The following is a 23,061-nucleotide window of genomic DNA, read 5'->3' as shown; positions in this document are numbered from 1 at the left end:
TATACCAAACTGTTGTTGTTTTGTGTACAGTGACAAACTGTTATTGTGTTCTGAAGATGCTGGATATAATACCAGCAAAATATCACCTAAGTTAATAAATATTAATTATTTTCTTATCATTCTGTGTTGTAATCAATACTGTTGATGGTTTGTTTTAAGTATCCTGATGAACAGTTATCAAAGTCACCTGCTGTTTCTTTACTAGATGCCTGGTTCACTCTACTGTCATCCAAGAATTGAAATGTAATTCTGGTACATCATTTATAATTTGTCTCATCTGCACATATGACAATAAATAGGACAATGTGTATTTAGGAAAGAATTCATTACAGTATTCCATATCCCTCTCAGTTTTAATTCAGCCAACAACCATGAAAAATCAAGCAAAAAGAAATCAATTATATGTAGAAAAAAAAGGCAAAATTCCCCAAACCATCAAAATCTGCTTAACAAATGTATGTATAGTCATGGTCATCCTTTATGATATCCTTTTCCAAATTTGACAAACTGCATTTCCTTTTTATAATAAACTCAATTTTCAGCTTCTTGATTGCTTCAAGAAGCTGAAATCATCTTACTTCCATTCATCTTATTTTTCCTAATTACATACTCTAAATAAGCCTTTGAAGCCTTATGTATCTCTTGAGTGACTAAAAATCAAGATGATGATGTAGTCATAATTAATTTGAATACTAACAAAACTGATAAAAACTGCTTAATTTTAATGGTATTCAGCTCTTTCAAAAAAGAATTGCCATTAAGTTGGAAAGATTAAATGACACGAGGAACTTTTATAAGGAATTTTCAAATGAATGTGAGTTAGCCTGTCTCATGTAGAAGTAGCAGGATTCCCCTCCCAGAAACTCAGGTTTTTTTCATCTCTCTCTCTCTCTCACACACACACACACACATACACAAAATAAAAATAAAATAACAGGCTATACACAACACATACATAACAGACATGATATATTAGTCTCATAACCTTAATTGCTTCAGCTATAATTCTAATTCAAACCCCTCAGCATCTTGGATTTGCAATTTGTTAGAATTATGGCAGATCTGCTTACAAGATCCTCTCTGTCTATCTTAGAGAAAAGCTCTCTCTCTTCTGATTATAATTAAAAAAAAAATTAGCTTGGCTAACTCAAAATTAATATATAGAGAGTAATTTGACTTACCCACCATGCATATCTTACAAAGTGCAAAAATTAAATATTTTGTATATGTGAAATCTTGGTTGTCTGTAATCAGTATTTAGTTACATTAAAATTGTAATGTTATTTTATTTCATATTATTTATTTTGGATTATGACATCACACTCTTTCATTTGTTGTAGCCACTTATATTATAAATTATAAATTCAGTTTATCATTATGATCTGCTATCCTACCTGTGTCTAATAACTTAGAATTATTTGATGCCTGAATATTGTATAAACCAGTTGGCATAGCCATGATTACAATAAAAATGTGGTTTCTTGCTGTGAGAATGTATTATTTTTTCATAAGGAAAGAACTTGATAAATTGTTTTTTAATATAAATTTATATTAAATTTTTTTCTTAAAATTAGATATTTATTAATGATTTTTATCTATTTCTCATTATTTAGAAACTCATTACCGTCCTTGTAAATTGGTATCTAAAACTCAAGTAACTCATGACACTTATATTTTTACCTTTGACCTTCCAAGTTCAACCCAAATGTTAGTACCCTTGGGCTATCACATACACTTGAAGGCACAAGTTAATGGTAATATATTCCTTATCATTATTATTATTTTTTTAATTGCTAAATTTGAATTCAGTCCAATTTCTGCCTTTGTTATAGTCTAATCTAGCGATTTTCAACCGGCCGTGAGAGGTCTTCAGTTGTACCGCAAGATTTATGAAAACAAATTAATTGAAAGAAATAATGTCATAATTTGCACATTTATTTATTAGTGTCTGGTCTTCCCTCTTCTTGTGTGTGTAAATCAATCAAAATTATGTCTATTTTTTGCCAGATCATCAAAAATATTAAAAGAATATATTTTTAGTGTGCTGCAGAATTTTAATAATTAGTCTAGGTGTGCCATATTATGGAAAAGGTTGAAAATCACTGGTCTAATCAAAAGTGTGTAATAATTCTCATAATAAAACTAACCAGAATAGAAATATTTGGAAAAAGTTGAAAAAAAATGTCTTTACAACGTGTTCATTGCAGGCAGTTAAAACATTTGGATTAATAAAAATTGAGGATTATTTTATGAGCCATGTCCAAAAATAAGTTCCAGTTGGTTGTAAATGAATGAAATGACAACATTTTCTATCTTACTTTATTGTCATAAGGTTACACACACACTCGCAGCTACTTCTCTATATATTTATTCCCTACATGAAGATGTTTGTCATATCAGGACACAAGTTATTGCATTCCCTCATTGAAGTAGTCTGTTGCCAGTATTTTGACCCAGTTCTTCATGATTATCATCATCATGCCATCATTATTGTTGAATTTGTGAACTGCTGAAAATCTCTTCTCACTGGGTGCAAGAACAGTGGGTGTTGGAAGACTTCCCAGTTGAATTGTAGTTAGCATATTTGAGTCTTACAATAAAAATGTATATTTGTTGTTGTTCCTTGAGGCTTAAAGTCAATTAAGCCAAATATTGCATCTGTCCCAAAACACAATACACAACCATCCTTGATAAAGGATGCTTGAATTTCCTTACCTATGGAGATCCACTCTGCTGCCATCACATTGATTACTGCTTACTCTTTGGTTTCATCATCAGTTGTAATGTGATTCAAAAATTTGCCGCCTTTATTTCAAAAAAACTCACTGCTGCCTTCATGTGTTTTGTTATGTGATCATCAGTGAGCAGGTTTGGCACCCATCTTGCATACAGTTTATGATACTGTAAACATTTCATGACAATTTAGTAATAAAAAAACAAGAAATGTGTACTCAATGAAGAATGGTGAATCTTCTCATTCACCTGGTTATGCAGATTGAAAGTGATTAATGATGTGAGAATTTTTGGCATTCCAAAATTTTATCCCTGGTCATATCTCACAACCAACTGGCTGGATTTTTGATTTTTTACTAATTTCACAACGTGGTTGTGAACTTACAAACATAAACTGAGAACTGACAACATGTCTGTCATATACTTCTTAACTCCAGCAATGTCACTGTGCAAGTGCATCCCCAAGTACCATGACCATTTGCACTGCCAGTATGTGTGATTAGAATTTCTAGATGCACCTCATATCAAAGAACAATGTTATGGAGGAGGATGACAAGTGGAGCACCACTGGGTTTTGTTCTTGTATGACTGTTTTTGATTCTGTATATATCAGTGCTATATGGCATGTGTTTTTGTTGGGGGGGGGGGGGCATTCAGTTGTTTGTAGGTGATGCAAATTTGGCAAAGAGTTATTAGTGACAAAGCCAATGTAAAAAGTCTTCAAGAAAATTTGAATAGATTGGTGATACAGGCAAATGAGAGAGAATGAAGTTGTAATCCATCAATATTTACAAAGTCTTTTACTTTGGAAGTAGAGATGAGAATTGCTGAGTGCTATGTTGGTGCTGTATTGCAGAATGTGGAGGAGGTATGTTTATGGAACTTGGAGTAATAGTCTTGTTGTGCAAAGATAGTTTAACTATACAGAAAATTGCTTCTGTGGTGTGGATTCTAACAAACTGAGATGAAAAAGTGGTAATCCTATTTTATACTGAAGCAGTCATGATCAGGCCACATCTTGTTTACTACACCCACAGATTTGATCACTTTGATTTTTGGGAGATAGATTAGGAAATCAGTGGAGCTTAGAGGTGGATAAAAAGGGTTTGGAGCTTAAACAGAAGGAAGAGTGGTGATATGATAGAGATATATAAATTGTCAAGAGTGCCTCTTATTCTTTAGAAGATCGCAACAGTATTCTCTCCCCTTCTGCTGCACTGTGAGAGGTTCCAACGGTATCCATTCCCACCACATAAGTGGTGAGAATGTATTAAGTTGGGATTATTGCCATGGAGTGATTTTGCAGTGACAATCTGAAACAATGGTATTTGGTAAAACAAGAGTTGGCTATACTGTAAATTGACTGTGTCTTGAACTAGCTGAGCACTTGGAACATTGCTACTAGAAAATTTTTTTTAAGAGAAAGGATTTCTCAAATATTCTTAAAGCTCAAGAAACCATTATTAGAAAACTGTAATAGGAACGTTTTTCTTTTTATCAAGTAATATAAACCAAGTGCCCCTGATGCCTCTCCCTGTGAGGGCACCTATTCATGGTGGAAAGGACCTCCCAGTGATGGTACTGGCTCTTTTCATTCTTTCTCTTTTTCTTTGCTTTTCTTCCCATTCTTTGCTCTACTTTTCCTGAGTCTTTTTTTACTATCCTTTCTTCCAGACCACCATCACTGGGATCCAATGCCATGCGGTGCAACCTGTGGACATCCAGAAAGAGAGATCCTGGTAGTCTTACACTACTTTGGCCTCTGCTTTGGCAAGATGGGCAGTCCTGGATGGCCCAGCCAGGATCATTTGGCTAGTGGACTTGCTTGCAAAGGTCAACAGTATTGCAGTAAGTTTCTCACTCCATGGGCTGAGGTCGAGATCCAAGGCTTGCTGTGGTGCTGGTATAGCACCTGGGGGTAACCCCGGCATTCCACTCCTGAGCACAGTCATTGCTTGCTGGACAGTGGGTGTTCACATGTGACTCCATGGTGGATGGGGAGTTCTGTTGCTGAAACCAAAAACCCCTTTAGAATGAATTCTTCATCCTCAAATGTGTCAGGGGCCTTAACCAAGTACTAATACCATAGATACAGTATTTGGTAACAGGAGTAAGAAACAAAAGATATATGATACTAGTATAAATGTATGTGTTTTTGATCATCCACACAATAGATGAAAAGCCAATATGGAAAATGTCACCCTTCCTTCTTTATACAAAAGGGCTTAGAAAAACTGTTAGGAAATTATGTTCTGGTGATGTCCTTGTGGAAATATAATGCTAACAACATTCTGAGAAACTACTGGGAACAACATCAATGGGTGGAATACCAATCATAGTAACACTTCATAAAACACATGTGCATGTTAGAAGTGGAAAGATGAAAAAGAAATACAAAAAAAATTAAAACAGAACAACAATAAATAACATCAAGTTTGTTGATTTTGTTTACAAAGTGTTGTGTGTTTTTAACACAGGAGGGGGAATGACCTATCACTTGAGTGTTGATGCTAGTTTCTTGGCTAGGTGATAATTGGAACTGTCTATACCTTTGACTATCGGCCAGAGTGGCAGACTTCTAACATTTTAAATTTAAATTATACTAAAACAATAACCAGCAACCTAAAAAAAAATCAGAATTGACAGCAGTGAATCATTAAAATTATATTCAGACATTGTAATTACTAAAGCTGATAAAGGCAGTGCCACAGTTATTCTAAATCAAACTACTTATTTGGAAAAAAATGAATCTAATAGTCTCAGACAACAGCATATCAACTTGTTAACTATGACCCTACCAATCGAATAAAAAAAAAAAAAAACGGAGAAGCTACTCAAATCAGTCACCACATGGCCAAAAAGATACCATTAAAAAATTAATTCTGCACTATGCTTGTTCCCCAAGAATTTACAGTCTACCAAAGATTCACTGCCTGATAGTCAGAGGTATAGACAACCCCAATTATCACCTAGCTAAGAAACTAGCATCAACATTCAAGGAGTTGTTAGGGCATTTCCCCTCCTATATTAAAAACACACAACACTTTGTCAACAAAATCAAAGACATCACACTGGAAAAAGATGATTTATTAGTCAGTTTTGACGTCTCTGCCCTCTTCACAAATGTCCCAATCAATGAACAATCCTTCTATTACAGCACAAATTCTCTCCTGATATCATGGTGCTTTTTGTGCATGTACTATGTTCTGCTATTTTGTGTGGCAAAAAAACACTTTCTACCTACAAAACGAAGGCACAGCCATGGGCTCACTATTAACCTCCTTCCTCCCCATTGCTAACTTTTAAATGGAACATTTTGAGCTACGTGCTCTAGATTCCTCTCCTTTAAAACCCACAGTCTGGCTTAGATACGTTGACGATGTTTTCGCCATCTGGCCCCATGGCCGCCAGACATTAGACACTTTCCTCAGCCACCTAAACAAACAACACAAACTCATACAATTCACAATTGAGATTGAAAAGCAGAACACATTTCAATTTCTGTGGATGTTTGAATGGTTGCACTGTTTGCAACACATCCAGGCCAAACTGCTTTCCAGCAGGCATTTAAAGTTTGTGGTCTTATTTCAGTGATAACAGATGCAACATGATTTAAGCAATCCAAAATAGAAAATTTTTTCCAAATGTCAATTACTGTTACTGATTCATTTTCTAGTTTATCCAATATAAACTGAGAAGTGTGCTTAACATAATATTTTTTAAATATAGCAATTATGCTTTGATCTAATGGCTGAATAATGCTTGTTGTATTGGGTGGAAAAAAACTCTACCTCCACATTTGGATGTTCTAAATTTGCGTGACTTGGTGCATTGTCGACAATTAATAAAACTTTAAAATCGAGAGCTTTTTGCTTCATATATATTTCCATTTCTGGTACAAAACAATTATTGAACCATTCAGTAAATACAGCAGTTGTTACCCAGGCCTTTTGTATTAGCCATCCAATGTACCAACAGCTGTTTTAGATCTTTGCCTTTAAGAGCATGTGGTCTTAGAGATCGATTTACTAGGAGGGGTTTCAACATTAGATCCCCTGATGCACTGCTACAAAGTAACAACGTTACCCGATCTTTGTTTGCTTTAAACCCACTTGCTTTTTTCTCAGACTTTGCGATGTAAGTTCGACTAGGCATTTTCTTCCAAAATAATCCTGTTTCGTCAGCGTTAAACACTTGATCAGGACACTATCTACCATCTTCAATAATTTTGGCTATCTTCTCTTGAAAATTTTTGGCTGCTGCTGCAACCTCGCCTGTAATCTTCACGTTATGAAGTGCATTCCTTTTTAAAAACCTGGTTAGCCATCCTTTGCTAGCTGAAAATTCTTTATCAGCCTGGGAAGCGGAAGTAGATGGCTCCAACTGCTTCATCTGTTCAGAAAAACCGAAGAGCTTTTTGTTTAATTAAATAGCCACTTACCGGAATTCTTCTTTGAGTTAATGCTTCAATCCAAATTATGAGCGCTTGTTCCGTTTTTTCTAATAAAGCATATCTTGAGTACAATGATAATTTGGCACTTAGTTTTTTGCCAGAAATGACAGATTTTCTTATTGCAACTTCATTCTTTTTAATTACTTTATAGTAGATTCGCCTAAATTAGAATGTTTACCAATCGCTGTAGATCCCTCTCCTTTTGCTAAGAGATCTAAAATTCCAATTTTCATTTCCAAAGAAATTGCTTTTCTTTGGTGCTTTTTTTCCCTCCATTGGGCCAAATTAAATCTTGATTTAATTTGGCCCAATGGAAAATTATGGGCTCTACAACACAGTTGTAGAGCCCATAATTTGTGTAAAATGAATGCTGATCACTGTGTAACACTAAAGGAAAAAAAGGGGGGGAGGATACAACTTTATGAGAATAAGTTTTTGTCTTGTAATTTACTTACATTCTATAATAAAGTGATTGAATTGGGTAAAGGAAATGACTATACAGTGATACTTTTCTGGATGCAAAGGCATTTGCCAGAATACCTAATGGAAATATATGACATGAATTGGAGCACACAATGTGAATCAGAAAGTGGCTGATGAAAACACATCAAAGTATATGGGAAAAATAGAATCCAGGATAAAGCAGGTAAACAGTGGAACCATAGAAAAACCAGGTTTTTGCTGATGGTGTGAAACTGAGTAATTAATGAAAATATAGAGCTTCTGCAAGATGATTTGAAACAAACTGCAGTATGTTGCAAAGGATAATGGTTGTTGGTTTACAATGTGGCATAATGTAAGTTTATGCACTTTGGGATGAAAACATTAAAGCTGTGTACTAATTTACAGAACTAGAGTATATACCACTGTTTGCAGATTTGCTTTATTATGTGACTCCCACTCACAAAAGGTTGAAAGTCATAGTGCATCAGTACCATGAGTGTACTAAGAATTTTTTGTTTCTATTTTTTAAGTAGTTTTAAAATAATAAACAAAAATGTAAATGTCATATATATCAATGTCTATAAATGTGTTGTTTTTTTTTTCAGATGTAGAAATATCAAGAAGCTATACACCAGTACTTCCATTTCTTGATGTAGAGGAAGATGAAATTTCTATGAAGTTAGGATCATCGTTAGGCCTTATGATTAAAATATATCCCAATGGATCACTAACACAAGTTTTAAATCAGATTGAAGTAGGTATGTCGTTTGGTGAAATTAATCTTAATTATTATAATGTAGAGGACATCTGATAAATGTTCATCACAGTATTATCATGATATTCCTGTTATTTCCCATGTCTTATTACCTGTACTATGTTCCCTCTAATAGGGGGTATATATAGGATATATTCTATTCAGATAGTAATTGCTATAATTAGTTTTCTATCAAAAAAATTATTTTTCAGAGAGAGAGAGAGAGAAATGCAACTCTTAAAAGTGAGTTGAACACAAAAAGAAAAATTCCAGTACAACATCCAGATTTTAATCCATCTAAGCATATTTATTGATGTTCCGAGAGAGAGAGAGAGAGAATGTGTGTGTGTGTGCATGCACACTTCGTTAATTGGAATCCTCTCATCTTGCTTATCAAAAATATACAACGTGTATATTTTTGAAAGCTGTGTCATATCCAAGTTTTAAAGATATAATGTTTTCCCACAATGAATTGTTTACCATTTGATTTTATTATTCTTAATTAATAGATTTCATTAATTTTTTTGACTGGATAGATTGAAAGATTCGTTGCATCAGAATCAGTTACGATTAAACTTTAAATCCATCATTTTTACTTATGTTCATTGCTTAAAAAAATAAAACACCAGTGTAAAAAATTAAAATTAAAAAAAATAGTAACAGATTGTTGGCAGCATTATTCTTTCATGCTGATGAATTATGGTGGGGATCCTGAGAGGTAGAAATAAACAACAACAAAAAAAAAGCATCAAATTTTGGAATGCTGTGAAAAAGATCAGTTTATTTTGAGTGCATTTGCTAAGCTCCATGAGCTTATAAAGCACATGGAGCTGCAAGCTCTGGTATATTGTTGAACTTCACATTAAACAGACAAAGTTGGTGTTGAAGACAGAGTTCATAATGATGATTGAAATAGCAACTACTGCTGTTGTATCAAGAGTAAAAGCAAACAAGCAAGTTTGTCTTATTTAAAAATGTTTCTCTTTTGAACTTAAGAAAAATAAAATCAGCACTTGGGGAACTTCTTCATCATCAAATTCCTGTCATGTACCCTCAAGGGGGATGTACAGGACGATAGTACTACATGAAAAATTTACATCATTACTAATTTCCTATCTACAATTTTCCTCCAAATCAGTCTGTTACTTGTCAAGACTCCAACGTTATTAGATCTTATATTTCTATCGTCTAAGGCAGCACTCTGTATACAGTATCAATCCACCTATATCTTGGTCTTCCTCTGGGTCGTTTTCCTGCCAACCTGGCAGAGAGCACTTGTTTTGCTAATCTTTCCTTGTCTATTCTGTTTAAGTGACCATACCACCTGAGATTAGCTCTGCTAACGCATTCCTGGATGCTGACAATGTCAAGTTCTTTCCTAATATCCTCGTTTTTAATATGATATGTTATGATGCCATCTGTTCATGCCTATAATCTTTCTCAGGACTTGACCAAAGACTAGAGATTCTCATATCTGCGGTCTCTAGTCTTTAGTCAAGTGTTTTACTTCTGATCCAGCTCTCAGATCCATAAGTTAAAATTGGTTTGAACACTGTCTTGTATACAGCTAATTTAGTGTTCCGACTAATTTCTCTCTTATTCCATATGAATTTATTCAGTTGACTTCCTACCATACCAGCTTTGCTGATTCTGTTGTCTATTTCTATATTTAATTTACCATCTTCACTAAAAATTCTTCTTTAATCATTCAACAAATATTTAAGCTGCAGTGTATCTGTAATGAATCAAAAGTGTGTGTAATAGTTATATAATGGCAAAAATATAATTGCAACATTCAGAAAGTCTTTTACCAGTTCTGAAATTCATGAAACAATGCTCATTAGCTATGGTTGTTCTGGTGTGACTGGATAAGAGAAAACCACTTCATGATGTCTACCAATCTCTCTGAACTTGTGCAAAACATAAGAATAGTTGTGTGTGTGTGTGTGTAACAACTTAAGTTATGGATAAAGTATTCGATTTTTATGCACTTCACAAAGGATGAAAGTAATGGTATTATCATAGGTTCTATCAATGATAGGAGAATGAAGAGTCATCTGTTTTGTGTAGTTTGAAAAGAAGACTTGCAAAGATGCATTCCTAGAAGCAAAGGAAGTCTTCTTTAGAATTGGGCTAGATAATAAATTGAAATGCAAAACAACAGATTGTGGCTGAAACATATATGATTGGTTCTAAAGGATCATTGAAATGGTATAATCTGTGTTTTCTCTGAAAGTGGTTTCTTGCTGCATTATTCAGCTGACAACACTGTACTGCAAATTTTTTCATTGAAATATTCTTTGGGCATTGTTAAAGCAACAAAATCTAGTGCACTGCCTTAACTCACCATTAGAGAAAATCAAAACAAATTATGGAGATGATGTTTACCATTTAGCAGTAAGATGCTTTGTGATGAGAAATAGACATTTCATCATGGAAAAATGTAAAACTGCACCATAAAACTCTGCTGATAAATAAATCCCAGATTTTGCTTTACTTATGGACAATGAAACATTTCTTACTTATATTCATTTGAAACACCAAGGAAAAGTAAATTACTGGCTGGCATGGTTTTTGTCATCATACCCATTGATTATCATTGTCAGTAAAAGATGGCTCAAGGCTCACTGATTTTTTCCAACTGAGGCAAACAGGGATTGCTAAGGCCAGATTTTTACTTGATGACAAAATGTCGAGAAATCATAGGTATATAATAAAGATTTCCATTTAAGTTTTGTTGATCTCAAAAATGTGATAAGATGCCAAGGGGGAAAACTACTCTGAACATTAAATCTGGTGTAAATGGAAACCTATACAGCACAATACATTTGCTGTTTCTTTTTATATGAATCCTATCCATAGAGAGTATTGTGGATGAGCTAAGGTCTAGATAACCCATAAAACTTCTGCTGACTGGACCTTTTTTTGTTTTTAAGCCACCTCAATTCTCCAGTAAGTAGGGTAGTAGTCTCATACCAGGCAGTGAAATCCTTTTACTACCTAAAGCTATTCATATACATTGATGCCTGCAAAGATTCACACCTGTGGCCTATTTTTTGGAAAGCAGAATTGCTATTTGCTTGGCCAGTTAGGCTGATTTGTTTTATTTTTTTAATATCAGTCCCACAGACACACACACACATGAGAGGTTGCAAAATCTGTAGCACATCAGTACCGTATGTAGGTTGGTGAGTGGGCAAATGGTTAAGAAGAAGGAACCTGCTGATATATTTTTTTAACAACTGGAGGTTGTAGTCCTCAGGGAAAACTGTATGGGAAGATGTTCCAGCTCACGAAAGAGGATGAGTTCGGTATGTTTGGAGCTGGACAGTGAAGGACATTTACCAGCAGTTGGAATTCACTACTCAAACTGTCATATGATGTAATATCTCAAATAATTTATTTCATATTTATGTTATTCTAATAGTATCCAAATGTTATTTCACTTTCAATGAACATTTTGCATCCATGTATTTACTGATATGTAAACACATCAAGGCTGTTATGGTGGTTAAAAGATGTATTTGATGGTAAATCAGGTGTAAAGCATGGTTGTATACCGTTGCCACCATTTCTATAAATCTGTATTTGCTATATCATTAAAGAAAGTTAATATCAAACCTTATGTACAAATAAGGAATATTAAAAATGGTGGCCAGAGACAAAAGAGAAAGAAAAATGGAAGAAACTTGGGGAGACTTGTGTCTTGCTGTGGACAAAGAAAGGTTAAGAGGAAGATGATGATGATCTATGTGTGTGAGAGTGGGACCTCCAAAATGAGCCTGTTGACTCCATGGAAATCTGATAATAATAATAAGCATAAATCTAGAAACAAAAAATGGCTGAAATTGGTACATACAGTAGTTCCCCGTTATCTGCAGAGGATACATTCCAAGACTCTCCAGTGGATGGCTGAAACTGCAGATAGTACTAAACCCTATATATACTATATTTTTTCCTGTGCATGTACCTATGATGAAGTTTAATAGGCTACTATTGACCTTCTAATGATACCTCAGAAGGAGGATCATCAAGCCATGACAATGTCAACGATTGGAGATTCTTGATAGTTGAAGGTTTTTTTGACAAAACCTTTTGGAGGAACATTGCAATTGTAAGTTGTCTCTTTCTTTTTAACTCATCGATTGCTGTAGAGGAGCTGAGATCATGCAGAATATGTAATCGTATTCCATAATTTTGTCCTTTAATGTCTATGCAATTCGAAACACTTTGGTAAATTTCGTGACGTCCATAGATTTAACATGAGTAACTGAAACTACGGATAAGGGGAGACTACTGTAATTATAGCAACTTGTTTGTATATATAACATAACATGTAATTTACTGTTTATTCTTAGGAAAAAATTGCTGATATTATGAAAGGATTCATGTTTCTTGCCACGTTCATAATAGAGATCTATTATGAACGTGGATAAAAAGTTTAAAAAGAAAAACCAAACTTTTGATAGAAAATAAAACACAGGCCAATTATAATTATTCAAATCATTTATTTCAATCAATATACTCTCCCTCAGCTACGATACAGCATTTAGCACAGTCAATTCATTCGTTAAATAAGAGTTTTTTGTTTGTTTTTTTCGGTTTTTGGGATACTGTTGAGTGTCGTGGTGTCGTATCGCTTTCCTTTCATTGGCAAATGAAGTCGGGGGAAGGGAAAGAAGTCACAGGGTGCTAAATCAGGTGAATACGGCGAGTGATCCAACACATAAACTTGGTTTTTGCTCAAAAACTGTCTCACAATGTTCGAACGATGAGATGGTGCATTATCATGCAAAAGTGAACAGCTGCCTGCATCACGATATCCATGCTGTATGCGACGAATTCTCGCTATCAATCACTTCAAAACTTCAAGATAAAACTCACCATTGACTGTTTGGCCAGGCAGAACAAATTCTTTGTGGATAATGCCCTCGGAATTGTAGAAACAAATCAGCATTGTCTTTACTTTTGACTTCTCCAATTGCCTTTTTTTTTTTTTTTTCGGATGCCTCCCCCCCCCTTCTCTCTGGTGGTCTCCACTCAGCACTCTGGCGATTTGTTTCAGGCTCATACTCAAAACACCACGTTTCGTCACCAGTAATGATCATTTCAAGGAAGTTTGAGTCCTTACTAGCTGTTTTAATGAGGTCCTTGCAGTGTTCAATTCGATACATTTTTTGGTCGTCGATCAACTTGCAGGGAACAGATTGTGAATTCAATTTACGAAGGCCCAAACTCTGTCAAAATGTTGTGCACAGCTGATTTTGGAATCCCCAATTCATCTTCAATCAATCTCACGGATGATTTCGGGTTTTCTTTGATGAAATCACGCACTTTTTGGATGTTAACTTCGCTCAGTCCAGTTTTTGGACGGCCTGGCTTTTCGTTGTCCTCGAGCATCTCACGACCACTTTGAAATCGCTTAAACCACTCGTAAACTTGAGTACGGGATAAGCATTCATCACCGTATGCTTTTTGAAGCATTTGATATGTTTCAGTAAAACTTTTACCAAGTTTAATACAAAAGTCAATCGCAGCTCTCTGTTTGAAACTCATTTTCCGACCTTTCATCAAAACACTGTCACTCTTGGCACTATAACTCGGCTTCCAATGAAACATATGTCATAAACAGTTGACACAACACTAATGAAGGTTGCCACTTTTGACAACAAAAAGATACAACAGGTGGCGCCACTAGTTTCTTCTATTTTTGAAAAGTTTCTTTTTTGGACAGAGGGTGTTGATAATATTCAGAATGTGATTCAGCACCTACAGTATGGCTGTGGTTAGATTGCCAATTAATTATTTGTTTTAAGAATGCTTTCTATCTCTAATCTGTTGCATGAACAATGGGATCATATAAATACCATGCTTCTTTTCACTAAACAAGAATTGTTAATATTCAGATTATCCTTATTTATTTATATTTTTTTATGATGATACAATGCCTCTAATTATCCGTTTTTTTATGGGCTTTATGTAAATATGAAAAATAAGATAACACTTAATTTTCAATCAGAATACCTATAAATGGAATTCTCTAATTCTAAGGAATGTTTTTTAATTAATGCCATTGATGTCCAGTAGACATTGACTTATAGCTGTGATATCATAATGAAAACTGTTGGAAGTTTTTTCCACTTGGTTAGACTATAATAAATTTAATTTAATCCTTTATCTAAGTGGAAAATAACTTCAAACATCTTTCTCTAAATCGAGAGAAATTTAATAATAAGGTGAGGTACCTTTTGGCAACTTGTATAGGTAAATATAACTTCTCCATTACTTCCACCTTAGTATCACCAGTCCTTTTTAGGACTTCCAGGGTAACGAATGGCAATGCTGTAGCCATTGAAGTTTTAACTGAGGCTCGGCCATTGCCCGTTACCCAGCCATGACTGGAGCTTTTAGCTCGATAACACTCCATCCTCACAGATTCTCTTCATTCAATGACGGGATAAAGAGTCAAGGACTCAGTCCATCGCCCAGTTCTTTTAAGAACTTAGTATCACCACCTCTGGGTCTGGCTTGCACTGACCAGACCTCAATAAAGGTCGGAACCAGTCTGGGTAGTGGCCCTTCCCTTAATGCATAGCATTATACATGTCTGCAAGGAGATGTGCTTTGCATTATGGGAGATGCTAAGACAAGTAGTGATGAGAGCTTAGTCCACCTTTACCACGAGTTGCCTCAGTCCTGTTTGCTTACACTTGGATAAAGTGTAAGCAGTTTGCTTACACTTTATCCAAGTGTAAGCAAACTGCGCCTGAAGATACTTCAGGTGCAGTTTGCTTACACTTGGATAAAGGATTAAACTAAATTTATCATAATGAAAACATTCCCACATTAAGCCAGATTTGGACTTAAATATTGGTTCTCAGAGTTCCCTGTAATCGGATTTGTAATGAAATGGACGATCCCATCGCTAAGTCATAATTTGTACCTAGTCTGGCCATAAATACTATTATAACTTCAACATCTATCAGTAAATCATTTACAATTTTCAGCACATACAAACCACATGTAGTACGTGCATATAACAGCAATCAATATTTGAAATGTCCTCTTTTTGCCTTCATGCATGCCCAAAGTGTGTGAGGCCACATATCGATAGTGGCGCTCACAACATTGAATGGAAATTCTGACCTAACACACTTCGGGTGTTAGGTCAGTATTGAAAAGACACTTCGGGTGTCTTTTCTTGCAGGCTACCTTCTCAAGCTTTGATCACAATTTGAAATCCAGTGGATTGAGATCAGGACTTCCAGATACCCAAGCATATTCACCCCCAACCACTATTGTGTGGTCCTTGCCTTGTGTGCAGGGGCCAAGTTCTGTTGGAAAGTCCATTGCCTACCGTGAAACATGTTATTCAGGGGGCCATACCACGAGTTCCAGCATGATATCTTGATACACTTTGGTGGAAGTTTTGACACCTGACAGAAATGCAACTTGGATACGTCACCACCCTGATATGTCATCCCTACACACACCAAACCATCACTGATGTGGGATGATGACCTCTCTGAATCCTGGGTGCTATCGCACATGCTGTGCAACCAGTTGGGGGGGCATACCCGAATGTTTTGGTGGTTAAACAACTCTTCAATGGTGAAAATCTTCTCTTCTCTGTGTCTGTTGTTCGCGTACTACTGGAGAAGTGCCCTTGATTTTATCACCTTCTGGCGATTAAGTTGTGGTACTAAGAAGTGTCTAGCAGAGCAGTGATAGGCTCTCACTCCTAAGTCATCAGTTAGTATGTGTGACATCATTTTCTGGGAAACATTCATCTCTCGCAACATCACTTTCTGCATTCTCAGATTATTGTAGAGGCATGCCTTCATAGCCCTCACGAGCTGTTATATCCTACAGATACTTCTTCTGTATCATTATAATGGTTAATAGTCATAGTCTGATACACAAACATCCTACTGATCCCAAGTGTTTTTAGCATGTTGAAAATAACAGGTGATGCATTCCACCCTTGTGAAGTGTTATTACAGCTACATGGTTGTCATAATGTCTTCACTGCATGTTAACCCGTACAACTAGACAACTCTCTCTCTCTCTCTACTGATAAACACATGAATATTGGTTATGCACAGCACCACTAACAAAACTGGGCTCATGCAATTCTGTAGGCTGTTGATTTGCTTTAATATTGATCTGCTGGTTTGTCATTTTGTGAGACTTTCAGTGAGAGATGAATTTCATCACCCAGCAGGACATCACCACCCTATTTATTGAAGAGCCAAAGTGGCTCAAGATTCCATGTTTCTAGAGGATTTTCAGAATATCTAACTCTCCCCCCTACTCTCACTACTAATACACGTGTGATATAGGTTAATTATCTTTCACAGGTGGGACTCGAAAAAAAAAAAAGTGAGTCCCACCCACCCATCATCTTTTCATAATAAAGGATGATCAGCTGTTGAAAGAAGAAGGTGGATATTATAATTTTTGAAGAGAACTATGTTACATTATCATATATTATCATCCTGGATGAGCCTAATCATTTTTTAAGAAATGGCTACAACATGATATTGCTGGACTTTGCAAAGGCATTTGACAGAATACTATGTGGAAAACTGTTACAAAAGTTGGAGCAAATGGGTGGATATGAAGGTGGTAGCTTGGATGTGGGTAGCTGACAGACGCCAGAGAGTAGTATATGGTGGAGTGGAATCTAGGAGAATGAGTGTGACTAGTGGAGTACTTCAGGTACTCTACTAGTCACACTCATTCAGGAGTACTATATCACTGATACACTAGTACTTCAGGGTTCTGTACTAGTGTATCAGTGATATAGGGAAAGATATAAGAGGTGATATTCAGTAATTTTCTGATGATGCAAAACTGGGGAGAGCAGTAGTTGATAAAAGTGATGTAGATATCCTGCAGGATGATTTAAATAAATTGGCATTGTAGCCAAAGGATAATGATTATCAATTTAATGTTGCAAAATGTAAGGTCATGCACTTCAGGTTGAAAAGGTTGCACATAGTGTATCATATTGATGGTACCGGATTGCAGGAAATTGATGAGGCTAGGGACTGGAGTATAATGGTGGACAGAGAGTTGAAGTTCAGAGGGCATATTGCAAAAGTTAATAAAATGACTCAAAGGATTATTTGGATGTTGAAAAATAAGCTTAAAAGTGAAGATAAGGAAGTTTTTATCTCCCTTTATAAGCTATGATTCAGCTGCATCGTGACTATTGTGCACAGATTTGGTCACCTGGGTTTCTTGGGCTCCAGGAGGTGGTAGAGATGATTCAGAGACAAGTGACTAAACTGGTGACAGGTGTATGGAATGCTCCCTATGAGGATAGGTCGAAGGTTTGTGGGTCACAAAGTTTAGTTAATAGACGAAAGAGGGGACCTGATAGAAACTTTTAAGATATTAAAGGGGATTTATATAATTGATGCAAACAAAATTTTTCAATATATGACAAATAGTCATTGAATTTAGGGCATCCATGGAAGTTTTGTAAGAGTGTGGTTAGTAGGACTGTGCAGACCAGATTTTTTGCATGGAGAGTGGTGAATGAGTGGAATGAATTGTCAGAATTAGTTGCGAGTTCCCTGACAATGAATGAATTTAAGGAGAGGTTGATAGGTTTTGTGTGTATAATAGTTAGGGTCTCCAGACTCCATAGAGATAATATAATATTAATATGGAAAACATTGTTAACATAATTAGCAGAGTTGCTCAAATAAAGACAACTTTGAAGACACATTTCAATTCCTTCATAAGCTGACATCTTAATACACTACAAGTTTTCTCCATCCATTGGAAAATAAATGTAAATGCAGTAGATCATGCATTAGACAGATGAGTGGGTCATTAGAGATTAAAAAAAAAATAAAAGTGGTTGGTTTTGAAAGAGAAATTGGGTTGCCTAGTAAATGTGATATCATTGAAACACTTATATAGATAATATTTTATATCAAATTGGATCTTTAGCACAGATTCCAAATAGCCATATTGGTTTTCAGTTTCAGTAGAGCTAGAAGTGCATTGCTGTCCTCATTCTCAGTATGTTTGAACCTCAGTTATTAATTTAAGCAATGATTTTAGACTTTAGTTACATTGTTATACCTAAAGGATGAATTCCCAAGTGACTGTAGTAATATGTTAATGTGTACCAGTCTTGAGTATTTACTTACTCTTGAATATACATTTAGTTGATTATGATTGCATTATTTGTGTTTGTTTAAACTGTTTTTAATCTGCTGTGAATTGTTGAAAAAAAAAAGTTAACGAGATGTTTTAATAACAGAACAGTGTATTCCATTGTAACTAGTGAAAATGTACCAAATTTTATATGCACCTAATGAGTGGCATGAGTTTAATTTATAGAATATTTTGACAGTCAGTCATTGCTACTCTTGATAGTTCAGAATTCTGTAATATAAGTTGGTACAACTGAGGCTTACCTCCTTTCAGTTTCCTTTTTATATCCAATTAATTTATGTGCATAATTAAGTAACATCATGTGATGAATTTGTAATGAACTAATGTATCTATTGAAATAAATTTTTTAAAAGTTTTTTAATTCTTTTATACTAAATAGGTGACACTGTCAATATTAGTGATTATGATGGTGATTTTGATCAGACAAGACTCAGGGAATGTTTCACACTTGTATTATTAGCAGCTGGAACAGGATTTACACCTATGGCTTGCCTTATCCATTGGGTTTTTGCAATAGACAAAAATAAACAAAGGTAGAGTTTTGTGCAAATGATAGAAAAAAGTTATTTTTAGAATTGAACATAATTTGTTTTACAACAAGAATAAAATAAATTTCTTATAAATAAAATAATAAGAAAATAAAATATATACTTTTAGTATATAACTATTGAAAATGTTTATCTCATATCTTATTATGCCTGTTTGGTGTTGTGATCAAAATTCATAGATGCAAACATTTTACAGATGAAAAGTACATGGAGAGATTCATAAAAGCACAGTTAAGGGAAAAAGTTATGGTTCTGTTTTCTTCCTGGAAACTAGTTTGCATGTTTTTTTTTTTTTAAATAGTAGCATTGCAATTGTAAAATATTATATTGTTATTCTTCTCAAATATTATGTCATCCAGGATAATTATATCTGAATGCCGTTTCAAGTATTCTTAGCTTGATACAGATCATTATACCAAAATGTACCAAACATTTTTATGTTGCATTTTGAGAAGTTGAAATGTAATCAACTTATCAGCACTTAATAATAAGAATTTATTATTAAGGTTATTATTATTATTATTATAAGAAATAAGTAAATAAGAGTTTACACTTACAAAAAACAGCTTAAAATGTGTTTTACTTTAGTTGTAGGAATCCGAGGTGACTGTACGATTAGTAAGGGCTAAAATTGGTTGTTTCATGAATATTAAAATATATGCTAGCCTTGTTCTCCAAATGGTGTAACATATCAGGAGGCTGTGGGTTCAGTTGATTCCCACCTGTGGGTTGGAATGTTTCTGAATGTCATTAAGTGGTAGATGAATTTCATTGGCCAGAGTGAAACCACCACACTATTTATTTGGAGACCTGAAGTGGCTTTGAAAAAGTTCCATGTTTGGTCTCTAGAGCAAGCTCAGACTATGTAATAATGAATAGAATATAAGTTTACAACCTTTCCTATATGAAATTCACACAAAAAACATAATTTATCTTCATTGTAACAGTTACTTCTCATTTACACTACAAATTCTGAAGGCCTCATCTAAGAAAATGTAATAATGCTATGTTAGAAAAAAATCACTTTCCCCTTCTTTTTTCTAATATAGCATCATCACATGATTATAAATGATATGGAAGCTTACCCTCATGAAAAATGGCATAGATTTTGTAATTTATTATCCCTGAATACAAAGTTGGGTATGAGAGAGGCTCTTTGGGGGTCAGCTAAAGTTGTATTATACATATAAAAGGGCTAAATAAATTCAGTTTGAAGGATATTTTTTGTCACTTTTTTTTTTTTCCAAGTTTCATACTTTGTATGTGTATGTGGGGGGGGGGGGGTTGAAATTACAAAAAAAGTTATGTAACAAAGATATTTTATCTCATGGTAGTCTACTAAAACACAGTTTAATTTGAAATTACATGAAAAATGCAATTACCCATCTGTGGTGTAATCTTATTTTCTATTAGAAGTGAAGGAAGCTTGTAGCTGGAGTTTTTTGAAGAGTAAAAAGGGATAAATTGTTAGTAAGAAGAGCTAGAAAAGAAAAGAGCATATGGAGTAACATATGATGGACAAAAGAATAAAATAGAGAAAGAAACTCCGTAAAAAGAAAGTGAATCTTTCATGTACTATCTTTTACTGAGGTCAATGAAGAAAGAATGAAGGAAAGTTATCCAACATTTTCTTTCCATAAAATGTCTTTTTTGTAGAATATCTTCTTTCTTCACCAGCCTTGGTTTGAAGACTCACACATAAAAGGACATAATTCACTTGTGTTAAATTTTCCATTCCACAGTCTCTGCTTTCTTTGTTTATCTTTCTCTTTAAATTAGCTTCTCTATAGAACAGTCACAAAGATGTCATCACAGCATTTCCTCTTCAGTTAGATTGGAATTTCCTTCTAGGATTTAAGGAATTTTTATGAAGACTTTTCAATTGAAGGTATGTTTCTTGGTCTTAGAGGTGGTAAGGTCTTTACTCCTGGAAACTCAAGTTTTTCCATCCTATAGGAAAACCAGCCTGAGAAAAATGCATACATGTGATTAACCAATATAGTACATTGATCTCTTAGCTTAGTTGTTTTGGCCATAATTCCAGCCAGTCTAATCCTCTCTATAAATTCCTTTCCATCATCATCCCTTTTTCCATTTATCCCTTCTTCTTTTCATTTTTAATCCTTCTTACTAAAGTTCACCCCTCCTCATTCTCAAAATAATCCCCATCTACCAGTTTCCTTCTGTTTCAGAAGGAATGAGATCACATTTGGATATGACTGACCTGTCTTTCATTTAATTCAAAATTAAACTATATGTTTTGGGAAACTGCTCCAAAATTTAATGGAGTACTTACTTTCTCTCTTAATCTGTTGTAAATCAGATTTATGAAAATATTCTTTTCGTTGAAAGGATAATCACTGAGGAAGCTTCTGTGTAATCTCATAGAATTAGATATTTAAGTCTGGGAATGGCCTCATAAATCAGATTTATGAAAATATTCTTTTTGTTGAAAGGATAATCACTAGAGGAAACTTCTGTGTAATCTCGTAGAATTAGATATTTAAGTCTGAGAATGGCCTAGAGAAACATGGATATTTAATATACCGTTATTGGCAGGGCTGCATAAATACGCTTATGCACCATGGCAAGTAGATGTAGAGTGAACAAAACAGAACATTTATTATTTAATAAAAAATAACTTTCTAAACAGTTTTTAACTTTAAAATACAATGAAGAACATTCATAATATAAAAGGCCATTAATTTTTGTTACTAGAATCTAGTAACAAAAATGAATTTAATAAATTATATTTTCTAGAAAATCAATGTTGTTTTTACTTTTATAGAAAACAATTACAATAAAACATTACTATAATTGTTTATAGTAATATTTTACTATACATTCCTATAAATGTATTACTATTAAATTTACTATTTATTGACTTTTTCTTTTTTAAATGGTCCTTACACTAAGAAAGATCTTCTTTAACTGCGATAGAGCACTACTAATCGCTTTATGGAGCTCCTACTGACTTATTGGGACATATCATTAAAATAAAAGGGGGGGAGGGGATCTTGAGTAAGTACATTTTTTGCTCGGTGAGTAAGATTTGACATAATTTGTCGAGCAGGTTATTGATATTCTTTGCTTTTATACTGATGCTTCTCTAAACTTGAAAAATGAATTTTCAGTAAACTAGCCAATAAAATAAATTCATTTTTCAAGTCGAGAACTTGAAAAATGAATTTATTTTATTGGCCAGTTTATATTGTATAATACCTTCAAGAAAATGAATTATTTCTCAAATTATTCTTAATGTTTTATTTCAGGATGGTGAAGCTTTTATTTTTTAATAAGACAGAAAAAGATATTTTATGGAAAGAAAAACTGGATAAACTTGCAGAAAGAGAAAACAGGTAATAATTTTAAATTTGAAATAAGGTGTTTCCAAGTAGGTATTTGAAATAACGTGTTTTCAGATAAAACATACCATGAAATATGAACGTCTGATAGCATGAAATTTTGGCTGCCTAAGTGCAGTCTCTTAGCAGAAACTAAGAAGATAAAATTACGCCACCATCCCCACCAATTTTTCTGGAATTTCTTTTTAGGATTTTTTTATTCTATTCTGTGGTGTCTAGTTTTTTAATAGTATTTAATAAAGGCATGGCCTTTTCATTAGAAAGAAAAATTAAAATTATAAATGAAAATGAAAGCTGCAATCTGTTGTAATGAACAAATAAAGAATACTTTGTGGCACAATATTGTTATTTAATATTGCATAAGCATCTCCATGGAGTCTAGACTTATCATGATAGGCCATTAAACATTTCACCAGGAGCTAACCATCATTCACACAAAGCTTGTCGTTCTTCACTTTGAATTCATTCACCGATAAAGCACTCAAAACTGACTGGCCAGCCCTTACACTCATTCACCACTCTCCAATGAAAAAAAACTTGTCTTCAGGCATTTGCTTAACACTTTCT

The 23,061-nt window shown here is 34.3% G+C and overlaps 1 protein-coding gene across 7 annotated transcripts in view; it reads left to right on the top strand.

The window, feature by feature from the left end:
* LOC150094318 (cytochrome b5 reductase 4) overlaps nt 1–23,061 on the top strand; it is a 266,376-nt gene that overhangs the window by 194,643 nt on the left and 48,672 nt on the right. For 6 of the 7 annotated variants that reach the window (XM_090411979.1, XM_090411980.1, XM_090411977.1 and 3 more), the window contains 4 exons: nt 1,614–1,754; nt 8,236–8,388; nt 18,961–19,114; nt 22,402–22,488. In XM_090411979.1, the coding sequence (XP_090268105.1) occupies nt 1,614–1,754; nt 8,236–8,388; nt 18,961–19,114; nt 22,402–22,488 (535 nt within the window). Of the gene's footprint in view, nt 1–1,613; nt 1,755–8,235; nt 8,389–18,960; nt 19,115–22,401; nt 22,489–23,061 lie in introns of those variants that run through there. The other variant, XR_016550236.1, reaches the window with a different exon arrangement.

Source organism: Typopeltis vanoorti, chromosome 22 (genome assembly GCF_054136105.1).
Source record: "Typopeltis vanoorti isolate ZY-2024b chromosome 22, IOZ_Tvanoo_1.0, whole genome shotgun sequence".
NCBI lineage: Eukaryota > Metazoa > Arthropoda > Arachnida > Uropygi > Thelyphonidae > Typopeltis > Typopeltis vanoorti.
Note: the sequence above shows the minus strand (reverse complement) of the source record. Positions and strands in the feature narration are given on the sequence as shown.